This window comes from Oncorhynchus tshawytscha, linkage group LG21, assembly GCF_018296145.1.
Source record: "Oncorhynchus tshawytscha isolate Ot180627B linkage group LG21, Otsh_v2.0, whole genome shotgun sequence".
NCBI classification, from domain to species: Eukaryota; Metazoa; Chordata; class Actinopteri; order Salmoniformes; family Salmonidae; genus Oncorhynchus; species Oncorhynchus tshawytscha.
Window position 1 is genome coordinate 23,050,166 of NC_056449.1, and position 13,173 is coordinate 23,063,338.

General features: G+C 46.0%; 1 protein-coding gene across 1 annotated transcript in view; it reads left to right on the plus strand.

Moving 5' to 3' along the window:
• Positions 1-384: 384 nt before the first annotated feature.
• The window catches only part of LOC112220536 (ecto-NOX disulfide-thiol exchanger 2), a 250,927-nt gene continuing 238,138 nt past the window's right edge, over positions 385-13,173 (plus strand). Inside the window, 1 exon segment of the mRNA XM_042302850.1 lies at positions 385-535. Within this exon segment, the coding sequence (XP_042158784.1) occupies positions 385-535 (151 nt within the window).

The following is a 13,173-nucleotide window of genomic DNA, read 5'->3' on the forward strand; positions in this document are numbered from 1 at the left end:
GTGGGCACCGTTTACCCGGCTCCCTCGGTAAGGGAGAGGGTGTCTGCCCTCGTCTCGTTCCTCTCAGGGAGAGCTCTGGAGTGAGCCAACGCCGTGTGTGGAGAAGGAGATTCCGTGTTGGAGGACTTCCCGGAGTTCACCCACCGATTCTGGGCAGTGTTCGACCACCCGCCCGAGAGTAGAGTGGCGGATGAACGTCTGTTCCACCTGAGGCAGGGGACGAGGAGCGCCCTGGAGTTTGCCCTGGAATTTCGGACCCTGGCCGCTGGAGCGGGATGGAACGATGGGGCCCTTATCGACCACTACCGTTGCAGCCTGTACTAGGATGTGCGTCGGGACTTGGACTTCAGGGATACGACTCTTACCTTCAACCAGCTGGTGGACATGTCCATTCGGTTGGATAACCTGCTGGTCACCTGCAGACGTCCAGAGAGGACTCTGTCAATTCCATCTGCCTATGGAGCTGGGAGGTGCAGGGAGGCCGGAAGAGGGGCTTTCACGTGTACCATCTGTGGCCGCAGAGGTCACACTGCTGGTCGGTGCCATGTTGGTTCCTCTAGGGGTCGAGGCAGCAGGCACAGTTCTCTGGCATCGCCCCAGGTGAGCATGCACCACTCTCATCCAAAGACCTCTGTTGTACACCTGGTTTTGCATGTTTATTTTCCTGAGTTTTCCCCACATTCCCCATTCCCAGCATAAGGCGCTCGTCGATTCAGGCACGGCTGGGAATTTTATTGACAGAGCATTCGCCCAGAGGTTAGGGATCCCTATTGTTCCAGTGGCTAGGCCTTTCCCAGTTCACGCTCTGGATAGTCGATCATTAGGGTCCAGGTTAATTAAGGAGGCTACCATTCCCCTGGGCATGGTGACGCAGGGGGGTCACGAGGAGAGAATCAGTCTCTTCCACATTGACTCTTTTTTGTGAAGAAGAAGGAGGGAGGTCTGTGCCTGTGTATTGACGATCGAGGTCTCAACCAGATCACGGTGAGGTACAGTTACCCGCTGCCAGTCATCGCCACAGCGATTGAGTCAATGCACTGGGCGTGCTTCTTCACCAAATTAGATCTCAGGAGCGCTTAAAACCTGGTGCGTATCCGGGAAGGAGATGAGTGGAAGACGGCATTGGGTTGATGAATGCTCCATCAGTCTTCCAAGCCTTTGTAGACAAGATTTTCAGGGATCTGCACGGGCAGGGTGCAGTGGTGTATATTGATGACATTCTGATATACTCCGCTACACGCGCCGAGCATGTGTCCCTGGTGCGCAGGGTGCTTGGTCGACTGTTGGAGCATGACCTGTACGTCAAGGCTGAGAAATGCCTGTTCCTCCAGCAGTCCGTCTCCTTCCTAGGGTACCGCATTTCCACCTCAGGGGTGGAGATGGAGAGTGACCGCATTTCAGCAGTGCGTAATTGGCCGACTTCCACCACGGTAAAGGAAGTGCAGCGGTTCCTAGGGTTTGCCAATTACTACCGGAGGTTTATCCAGGGTTTTGGTCAGGTAGTGGCTCCCATTACCTCACTGCTGAAAGGGAGCCCGGTACGTTTGCAGTGGTCGGCTGAGGCGGACAGGGCTTTTGGTCACCTGAGGGCTCTGTTTACCTCGGCTCCCGTGCTGGTCATCCAAACAATAATACGCAAGTATAAACACCATGGGACCACACATCCGTCATACCGCTCAGGAAGGAAACATGTTCTGTCTCCTAGAGATGAACCTACTTTGGTGCGAAAAGTGCAAATCAATCCCAGAACAACATCAAAGGACATTGTGAAGATGCTGGAGGAAATAGGTACAAAGGTATATATATCCGCAGTAAAACGAGTCCTATATTGACATAACCTGAATGGCCGCTCAGCAAGGAAGAAGCCACTGCTCCAAAACCACCATAAAAAGCCAGACTACGGTATGCAACTGCACATGGGGACAAAGATCATACTTTTTCGTAAGTTCACATGGGGACAAAAATCATCCTCTGGTCTGATGAAACTGTTTGGCCATAATGACCATTGTTATGTTTGGAGAAAAAATGGGGAGGCTTGCAAGCCGAAGAACATCATCCCAACCGTGAAGCATGGGGGTGGCAGCATCATGTTGTGGGGGTGCTTTGCTGCAGGAGGGACTGGTGCACTTCACAAAATAGATGGCATCATGAGGTAGGACAATTATGTGGTATATTGAAGGAACATCTCAAGACATCAGTCAGGAAGTTAAAGGTTGTGCTCAAATGGGCCTTCCAAATGGACAATGACCCCAAGCATACTTCCAAAGTTGTGGAAAAATGATTTAAGGACATCAAAGTCAAGGTATTGGAGTGGCCATAGAAAATGTGTGAGCAGAACTGAAAAATGTGTGTGCGTGCAAGGAGGCCTAGAAACCTGACTCAGTTACACCAGCTCTGTCAAGATGAATTGGCCAAAATTTATCCAATTTATTGTGGAAAGCGTGTGGAAGACTACCCGTTACGTTTGACCTAAGTTAAACATTTAAAGGCAATGCTACCAAATACGAATTGTGTATTTGTAAACTTCTGACCCACTTGGAATGTGATGAAATAAATACATTTCCAATTTTACTTGGATTAAATGTCAGGAATTGTGAAAAACTGAGTTAAAATGTATTTGGCTAAGGTGTATATAAACTTCAGACTTCACCTGTATATGTTGAAGAAGGTGGGGCTTAACTTCTTTGGGCTACGGTGCAGTATTTTGACGTCTGGTTGACAAGCGTGCCAAAAAAACTGCCTGTTTCTCAGGCCCAGAATCTAGGATATGCATATGATTGGTAGATTTGGATAACTACAAGATGGCCTTCTGAAGGTTCTGAAACTGTTACAATAATGTATGTGAGTATAACAAAACTGATATGGCAGTTGAAAACCCGAGGAACATCCATCCAGGAAATTGAATATTTGTGAGTGGTTTTCCACTGAAAGCCTATTGACTATGTAATGGGTTAGGGCCCAGATTGCAGTTCCTATGCCTTCCACTAGATGTCATCAGTTTTTATACATGGTTTCAGGCATGTTTTCTGAAAAACAACGAAGAAAAATACCTTTTGGTCAGGGGTCTATGGATATATGCAGTACTGATTTGCGCGCTCTTCGTTCTTTTTCCTTTCTATTGAATACGCTATTGTCCAGTTGAAAAATTATCTATTTTTTAGATAATTGACACCCTGAGGATTAGTTATAAACATTCGTTTGACATGTTTCAACGAAATTTACCCCATACTATTAATTATGTATTCGTCTGCATGTTTTGACTGCCTTTTCCCAGTGGATTACTGAACAAAATGCACCAACAAAACAGAGTTTTTGGGATAAAGAAGGACTTTATCGAACAAAATGACCATTTGTTATTTAGCTGGGACCCTTGTGATTGCAACCAGATGAAGATCTTCAAAGGTAAGTGATTTATTTTATTGCTATTTCTGACTTTCATGACTCCTCTGCTTGGTTGGAAAATATTTGTTTGCTTTTGTAAACGGGGCGTTGTCCTCATATAATCGCATGTTATGCTTTCGCCGTGAAGACTTTTGGAAATCTGACAAAGCGGCTGGATTAACAAGAAGTTCATATTTTAACCAATGTATAGCACTTGTATTTTCATGAATGTTTATTAGTACTATTTATGTAATTTGAATTTGGCGCTCTACAATTTCACTGGATGTTGTCGGGGTGGGTCGCTAGCGGCACGCCTTGCCCAAAGAGGGCTGCATCCCTGCCTCACCCCACGGCCCTGTGGAAAGAAATGTGTGTTTTTTGCCTATTTTAACTGCACACTTGTTGTTTGTGTACATGCATTTTATAATGTTGTATGTTTTTCCTCTAACACCACTTTCCATCAATTTGTATAGCAGGCCCTCATGCCAAATTAAGTAGAAAGCTTTTTTGAAATCAACAAAGCATGAGAAGACTTTGCCTTTGTTTTGGTTTGTTTGTCAATTAGGGTGTAAAGTGTGAATATGTGGTCTGTCGTACAGTAATTTGGTAAAAAGCCAATTTGACATGAGAAAATGTATGAGCCTGCTGTTAAGGATAATCCAGAGGTCTTCCCAAGGTTGCTGTTGATGCATATCCCACGGTAGTTATTGGGGTCAAATTTGTCTCAACTTTTGTGGATTGGAGTGATCAGTCCTTCCCTAGCCTTGTCCGCAGAGCATGCGCAGACCAGCTGGCTGGTGTGTTTACGGACATATTCAATCAATCCCTATCCCAGTCTGTTCCCACATGCTACAAGATGGCCACCATTGTTCCTGTTACAAAGAAAGCTAAGGTAACTGAACTCAAAGACTATCGCCCCGTAGCACTCACTTCTGTCACCATGAAGTGCTTTGAGAGACGAGTCAAGGATCATATCACCTCTAGCTGATGATGTGCAAGTAGAGATGATATGCAAGTAGAGATGATGATATGCAAGTAGAGATACTGGGGTGCAAAAGGTGCAAAAGATTTTTAAACAATTATGAGGTAGTTGGGTGTGCTATTTAAATCAAATCAAATCAAATCAAATGTATTTATATAGCCCTTCGTATATCAGCTGATATCTCAAAGTGCTGTACAGAAACCCAGCCTAAAACCCCAAACAGCAAGCAATGCAGGTGTAGAAGCACGGTGGCTAGGAAAAACTCCCTAGAAAGGCCAAAACCTAGGAAGAAACCTAGAGAGGAACCAGGCTATGTGGGGTGGCCAGTCCTCTTCTGGCTGTGCCGGGTGGAGATTATAACAGAACATGGCCAAGATGTTCAAATGTTCATAAATGACCAGCATGGCCGTATAATAATAAGGCAGAACAGTTGAAACTGGAGCAGCAGCACGGTCAGGTGGACTGGGGACAGCAAGGAGTCATCATGTCAGGTAGTCCTGCGTCATGGTCCTAGGGCTCAGGTCAGTTGAAACTGGAGCAGCAGCACGGCCAGGTGGACTGGGGACAGCAAGGAGTCATCATGTCAGGTAGTCCTGGGGCATGGTCCTAGGGCTCAGGTCCTCCGAGAGAGAAAGAGAGAATTAGAGAACGCACACTTAGATTCACACAGGACACCAAATAGGACAGGAGAGGTACTCCAGATATAACAAACTGACCCTAGCCCCCCGACACATAAACTACTGCAGCATAAATACTGGAGGCTGAGACAGGAGGGGTCAGGAGACACTGTGGCCCCATCCGAGGACACCCCCGGACAGGGCCAAACAGGAAGGATATAACCCCACCCACTCTGCCAAAGCACAGCCCCCACACCACTAGAGGGATATCTTCAACCACCAACTTACCATCCTGAGACAAGGCCGAGTATAGCCCACAAAGATCTCCGCTGTGGGCTGTGTACAGGTACACTGATAGGTAAGCTGCTCTGACAGCTGATGCTTAAAGAAGATATCAGTCTCCAGCTTCAGTTATTTTTGCAATTCATTCCAGTTATTGGCAGCAGAGAACTGGATGGAAAGGCGGCCAAAGGAGGTGTTGGCTTTGGGGATTACCAGTGAAATATACCTGCTGGAGCGTGTGCTACGGGTGGGTGTTGCTATGGAGACCAGTGACCTGAGATAAGGCGGGGCTTTACCTAGCAAAGACTTATAGATGACCTGGAGCCAGTGGATTTTGTGACGAATATGAAGCGAGGGCCAGCCAATGAGAGCATACAGGTCACAGTGGTGGGTAGTATATGGGGCTTTGGTGACATAACAGATGGCACTGTGATAGACTACATCCAATTTGCTGAGAAAGAGTGTTGGAGGCTATTTTGTAAATGACATCGCCAAAGTCGAGGATCGGTAGAACAGTCAGTTTTACGAGGGTATGTTTGGCAGCATGAGTGAAGGAGGCTATGTTGCAAAATAGGAAGCCGATTCTACGTTTAATTTTGGATTGGAGATGCTTAATGTGAGTCTGGAAGGAGAATTTACAGTCTAACCTGACACCTAGGTATTTGTAGTTGTCCACATATTCTAAGTCAGAACCGTCCAGAGTAGTGATACTAGGCAGGCGAGCAGGTGCGGGCAGCGAACGGTTGAAGAGCATGCATTTAGCTTTACTAGCATTTAAGAGCAGTTGGAGGGCACGGAAGGAGTGTTGTATGGCATTGAAGGTTGATTGGAGGTTTGTTAACACAGTGTCCAAGGAAGGGCCAGATGTATACAGAATGGTGTCGTCTGCGTAGAGGTGGATCAGAGACTCACCAGCAGCAAGAGCGATGTCATTGATATGTACAGAGAATAGGCCCAAGAAATGAACCCTGTGGCACCCCCATAGAGACTGCCAGAGGTTTGGACAACAGGCCCTCTGATTTGACACACAACTCTATCTGAGAAGTAGTTGGTGAACCAGGCTAGGCAGTCATTTGAGAAACCAAGGCTATTGAGTCTGCCGATAAGAATGCGGTGATTGACAGAGTCCTTGGCCAGGTCGATGAAAACGGATGCGCAATACTTTTATCTATGGCGGTTATGATATCGTTTTGGACCTTGAGCGTGGCTGAGGTGCATCCATGACCAGCTCGGAAGCCAGATTGCATAGTGGAGAATGTACGGTGGGATTCGAAATGGTGGGTGATCTGTTTGTTAACTTGGGTTTCGAAGACTTTAGAACAGCAGGGCAGGATGGATATATGTCTGTAACGGTTTGGGCTAGAGTGTCTCTCCCTTTGAAGACGGGGATGACCACGGCAACTTTCCAATCTTTACGGATCTCAGATGATACGAAAGAGAGATTGAACGGGATAGTAATAGGGGTTGCAACAATTTCAGCTGATAATTTTAGAAAGAGAGGGTCCAGTCAAACTACCACCCTTTATCACTGTCAAACGCTCCCTAAAACACTTCAGCGAGTAGGCCTTTCTAATTGAAAAGATCCAGCTTCAGCGAGTAGGCCTTTCTAATTGAAAAGATCCAGATTGTGCAGCCCTTTCAAAATTTCAGCTATCTGGATTTTGGTGAAGGAGAAGTGTGGGGGGCTTGGGCAAGTTGCTGCGGGGGGGTGCAGAACTGTTGGCTGCGGTAGCGGTAGCCAGGTAGCCAGCCGTAGAAAAAATGCTTATTGAAATTCTCGATTATCGTTGATTTATCGGTGGTGACAGTATTTCCTATCCTCAGTGCAGTGGGCAGCTGGGAGGAGGTGCTCTTGTTCTCCGTGGACTTTACGGTGTCTCAAAACTTCTTGGAATTAGTGCTACAGGATGCACATTTCTGTTTTATAAAGCTAGCCTTAGCTTTCCTAACTGGCTGTATATATTGGTTCCTGACTTCCCTGAAAAGTTGCATATCACGGGGGCTATTCAATGCTAATGCAGTACGCCACAGGATGTTTTTGTGCTTTTCAAGGGCAGTCAAGTCTGGGGTGAACCAAGGGCTATATCTGTTCTTAGTTCTACATTTTTTGAATGGGGAATACTTATTTAAGACGGTGAGGAAAGCACTTTTAATGAACAACCAGGCATCCTCTACTGATGGGATGAGGTCAATATCTTTCCAGGATACCCGGGCCAGGTCAATTAGAAAGGCCTACTCGCTGAAGTGTTTTAGGGAGCGTTTGACAGTGATAAAGGGTGGTAGTTTGACTTACGGACGCAGGTGATGAGGTAGTGATCGCTGAGATCCTGGTTGAAGATAGAGGAGGTGTATTTAGAGGGCAAGTTGGTCAGGATGTTATCTATGAGGGTGCTCATGTTTACGGATTTAGGGTTGAACCTGGTAGGTTCCTTGATAATTTGTGTAAGTTTGAGGGCATCTATCTTAGATTGTTGGACGGCTGGGGTGCTAAACACATCCCAATTTAGGTCACTTAACAGTACGAACTCTGAAGACAGATGGGGGCAATTAATTCACATATGTTGTCCTGTGCACAGCTGGCGGATGAGGGTGGTCTATAACAAGCGTCAACAGTGAGAGACTTATTTCTGGAAAGGTGAATTTTTAAAAGAAGAAGCTTGAACTGTTTGGCCATGGACCTGGATAGTATGACAGAACTCTGCAGGCTATCTCTGCAGTAGATTTCAACTCCGCCCCCTTTGGCAGTTCTATCTTGACTGAAAATGTTGTAGTTGGGGATGGAAATGTCAGAATTTTTGGTGGCCTTCCTGAGCCAGGATTCAGACATGGCTAGGATATCAGGGTTGGCGGAGTGAATAAAACAAATTTACGGAGGAGGCTTCTGATGTTAACATGCATGAAACCAAGGCTTTTACTGTTACAGAAGTCAACAAATGAGAGCGCCTGGTCTACAGGGCCTGGGTTAACCTCTACATCACCAGATGCTAAAGGCTATAAGAACTGGCTGTCTAGTGCGTTGGGAACAGAGAATTAAAGGGGCAGATATATTGGCGTGGTAGAATTGATTCAGGGCATAATGTACAGAAAAGGGTATGTAGGATGTGAGTACAGTGGGGGCATTGAGTGATGATGAGTGAGCTTGCATCTCTGGAGACACCATCTAAGCCAGGTGAGGTATCCCCATGTGTGGGGTGTGTGACAAAGAGCTATCTAAGGCATGTTGAGCTGGACGAGGGCACTACAGTGAAATAAAACAATAACTAGCTGAAACAGCAGAAGACAAGACAAATGGACATTTAAGAGAGGCATGTGTAGCCAAGTGATCATAGGTTCTCAGCTCTCTCCTGTAATTCCCTGTTCACCCACAACTGCATGGCCATGCATGCCTCCAACTCAATCATCAAGTTTACAGACAACACTACAGTAGTAGGCTTGATTACCAACAACGACGAGACAGCCTACAGGGAGGAGGTGAGGGCCCTCGGAGTGTGGTGTCAGGAAAATAACCTCTTACTCAATGTCAGCAAAATGAATGCGATGATCGTGGATTTCAGGAAATAGCAGAGGGAGCACCCCCCTATCCACATCGACGGGACAGCAGTTGAGAAGATGGAAAGTTTTAAGTTCCTCGGTGTACATATCACCGACAAACTGAAATGGCTGTATCACCGCCTCATAGGGTTAGTGCACCACCCACAACCTCAGGGCTCTCCAGAGGGTGGTGAGGTCTGCCCAACGCATCACCGGGGGCAAGATACCTGCCCTCCAGGACATCTACAACACCTGATGTCACAGGAAGACAAAAAAGACTATCAAGGACAATAACCACCCGAGCCACAGCCTGTTCACCCCGCTTCCATCCAGAAGGCGAGGTCAGTACAGGTGCATCAAAGCAGGGACAGAGTGATTGAAAAACAACTTCTATCTCAAAGCTATCAGATTGTTAAACAGCCACCACTAGCACAGAGAGTGGCTGCCTTCCTACAGACTTGATATCTTAAGCCACTTTAATAAATGGAACATTAGTCACTTTAGTAATGCCACTTTAAGAATGTTTACATATCTCGCATTACTCATCTCATATGTACATACTGTATACTGTATCCTTCACCATCTATTCTTTACTATCTATTGCATCTTAGCTGCTCTGTCACTGCTCATCCATATATTTTATACTTATATATTCTCATGCCTTTCCTTTACTAGATTGTGTGTATTCGGTTTTGTTGTGGAATTTGTTATTACCTGTTAGATACTGCTGCACTGTCAGATCAAGATGCATAAGCATTTTGCTACATTCGCAATAACATCTGCTAACCATGTGTATGTGACCAATAAAATTTGATTTGATTTTGTCCATGAAATTGTCGAGAGGGAATTCATTTGTTGTTGCATAATCATTTTTGGGTAGATTTCCACACTACTTTCCTTCCATCTAGTTCTTAATATTATTCAGTTCCTTTGGCTTTGATGCCTCAGGATTGAGCATAACTCTTTTCAAGTAGACTGTAATTTTGATGTGATCTGATAGGGGTGTCAGTGAGCTGACTGTGAACGCTCTAAGAGACTCTGGGTTGAGGTTAGGGATAAAGTTGTTTACAGTACTACTGCCAAGATATTAGCTATAGGTGTACCTACTGTAAGAGCCCCCTCAAAGCCTCCCATTGTCTACGTACTGTACATACCCAGTGTCTGACAGAGCTGCAGGAGTTGTGACCCGTTTTTGTTGGTTATGTTGTCGTAGTTGTATCTAGGGGGGCATATGGGGGAGGGAATGCTGTCACCTCCAGGTAGGTGTTTGTCCCCTTGTGTGCTGAGGTTGTCAGGTTCTTGTCCAGTTCTGGCATTTAGGTTGCAACAGACTAGTACATGTCCCGTGGCCTGGAAATTGTTGATCTCCCCCTCTAGGATGGAGAAGCTGTAATTGTATAGGGATTCTATTGGGGGGATATGGGATGTAGGTAGTACACAGGATGACATTTTTCTCTGTTGAGATCATTTCCTTATTAATTTCTAGCCAGATGTAAAATGTTTCTGCTTTGACAAATTGAATTTAATAAAAATATTTTGATGTGGGGCGCCGTCCTCAAATAATCGCATGGCATGCTTTCGCTGTAATGGCTACTGTAAATCAGACAGAGCAGTTAGATTAACAAGAATGTAAGCTTTCGATCGATTTAAGACATTTGTATGTACCTAAATGTTTAATATCCATAATTTTTATGATTATTTATTTGAATTGCGGGCCCTCCAGTTTTACCGGAAGTTGTTCCGCTAGCGGGACGCCTAGCCCTAATTAGGTCTCCTCTATACCAAATTAGCATAACCCCCATAATCTCTTCCCTGTTTCACACCTGGTAGTTTGGTGGATGGGACTACCAGCTCTCCGTAACCTAGAGGGCAACCATTATGTCCGTCTCCTTTATACCATGTTTCTTGTAGGATGACAATGTCGGTATTTCCAATTTCTTTGAAGTCTGGGTTCCAGCTCTTTAGGACAAAGGCAGATGACCTCAGACCTTGTATATTCCAGGATGAGATAGTAAAAGCTTTGTGTTCCATAGTATCTAGTGTTGTTTTTGTGTGGTTTAGGCCCGGACCATTACAGTAGGTGTGAACAGGTCGCAGGTTGGGGCATGGGTGGGTGTAATAGTGAGGGTTGGGCCTGTTGCTTTACTCACAGCCTGGGCATATGTTCTGCTGTCATGTTGAGGTCCTTGCCGCAGGGGTGGGGGCATGGGGTGGGCAGAAGGGGCATAGGTCTGATATTGGGGGCCTATATAGGGTGTGGCCAGGGTTTGCTTGGGGTGGCCTTGGCTGGTTGGGGGTGTGGCTGGTGATGCTGTGGTCTCTTGGCATGGGTTCCCTCTGTGCAGGTTCTTCTGTAAGGGGTCTTGCAGGTCTGGTAGGGTGTCTTGCTGGCTTGGGCGGGGTGTCCGTTGCTCTGTTGCTCCTGTGTGCGGTGCTGGGTCTACTGTTGATGGTGAAGTCCTTCATGGTCCTGGCAAAAGTTGTGTTTGCTGCCTTGTAGAGGTTGTTTGACCTGGTTGTAAAGGCTGTTCAAGTCCAGGGTGGAGTGGTGGACCAGGTCAACATTAGATTTTGAGGCACAGTCTCGCGAAATGCTTGCATTCACCCGCTGCATGGTGGCAGGGTGAAAGTCTTTTCACTGTAGCAGGGTGGAGATAACCACTTGTGCATTGGGGAAAGTGGAAGAAGCTTTTTCAATCATAACCTTGAGTGTTGTGGCCATCCTTTCCTGCTGGGCCTTCAGGTCATTTGTGCCCATGTGAATTATGATGTTGCTCGGGGACCCTAGTCTGTACTCTGGCAGCAGCGCCAGGGCATGTTTAGCCACTTTGTGTTTGGGAAAAAGTTTATCCTCTTTAATGTATTTGCCATTTGAGTCAATGAAGAGCACAATCTCTGGCTTTTGTGTGTCCTCAGTGGATGTGTGGGGGTTGTCAAGAGGGCTATCAAGGGAGCTGACAGGGGGGCTGTTAGGTGGGGGTGGGTTCTGTTAAAATCAAATGTTATTGGTCACATACACGTGTTTAGCAGATGTTATTGCGGGTGTAGCGAAAAGCTTGTGTTTCTAGCTCCAATAGTGCAGCAATATCTAACACTTTCCCAACAATACACACAAAACACACAAATCTGAAGAAAAGGAATGGGATTAAGAATATATAAATATTTGGACAAGCAATGTCAGAGCGGCATAGACTAAGACACAGTAGAAAATAATATAATACAGTATATGCATATGAGACGAGTAATGCAAAATATGTAAACATTATGAAAGTTACTAGTGTTCCATTATTAAAGTGGCCAGTTATTTCAAGTCAATGTATATAGGGCAGTAGCCTCTAATGTGCTGGTGATGGATATTTAACGGTCTGATGGCCTTGAGATGGAAGCTGTTGTTCAGTCTCTTGGTCCAAGCTTTGATAAACCTGTACTGACCTCACCTTTTGGATGATAACAGGGTGAACAGGCAATGGTTTGGGTGGTTGTTGTCCTTGATTATCTTTTTGGTCTTCTTGTGACATTGGGTGCTGTAGGTGTCCTGGAAGGAAGGCAGTTTGCCTCCGGTGATGCGTTGGACAGACCACACAACTTTCTGGACAGCCCTGCGGTTGCGGACAGTACGTTGCCATACCAGGTGGTGATACAGCCCAACAGGATGCTCTCAATTGTGGATCTTTAAAAGTTCATGAGTGTTTTAGATGCCAAGCCAACTTTCTTCAGCCTCCTGAGGTTGAAGAGGAGGTGTTGCGCCTTCTGAACCACACTGTCTGTGTGGGTGGACCATTTCAGTTTGTCTGTGATGGGTTCGCCGAGAAACTTTAAGCTTTTCACCTTGTCTACTGCTTTCCCTTCGATGTGGATATGGGAGTGCTCCCCCTGCAGTTTCCTGAAGTCCACGATCAGCTCCTTTGTTTGTTTTTACGTTGAGTGAGAGGTTATTTTCCTGGTACCACACTCCCAGGGCCCTCACCTCCTCCCTGTAGTCTGTCTCGTCATTGTTGGTAATCAGGCCTACTACTGTTGTGCAGTCTGCAAACTTTATGATTGAGTTGGAGGCGTGCATGGCCACTCAGTCATGGGTGAACAGGGAGTACAGGAGGGGGCATAGCACGCACCGTTGTGGGGCACCAGTTTTGAGGATCAGTGAAGTGGAGGTGTTGTTTCCTACTTTCACCATCTTCGGGCGGCCCGTCAGGAAGTCCAGGACCCAGTTGCACAGGGCGGGGTTCAAACCCAGGTCCTCAAGCTTAATGATGAACTTGGAGGGTACTATTGTGTTGAATGCTGAGCTGTAGTCAATGAACAGCATTCTTAGTTTGTTAGAAGTGTTTCTTGATAGTCTTCGGTAGTAATAGTCCATTCAGGTAAGTTTGTCCAAAATCA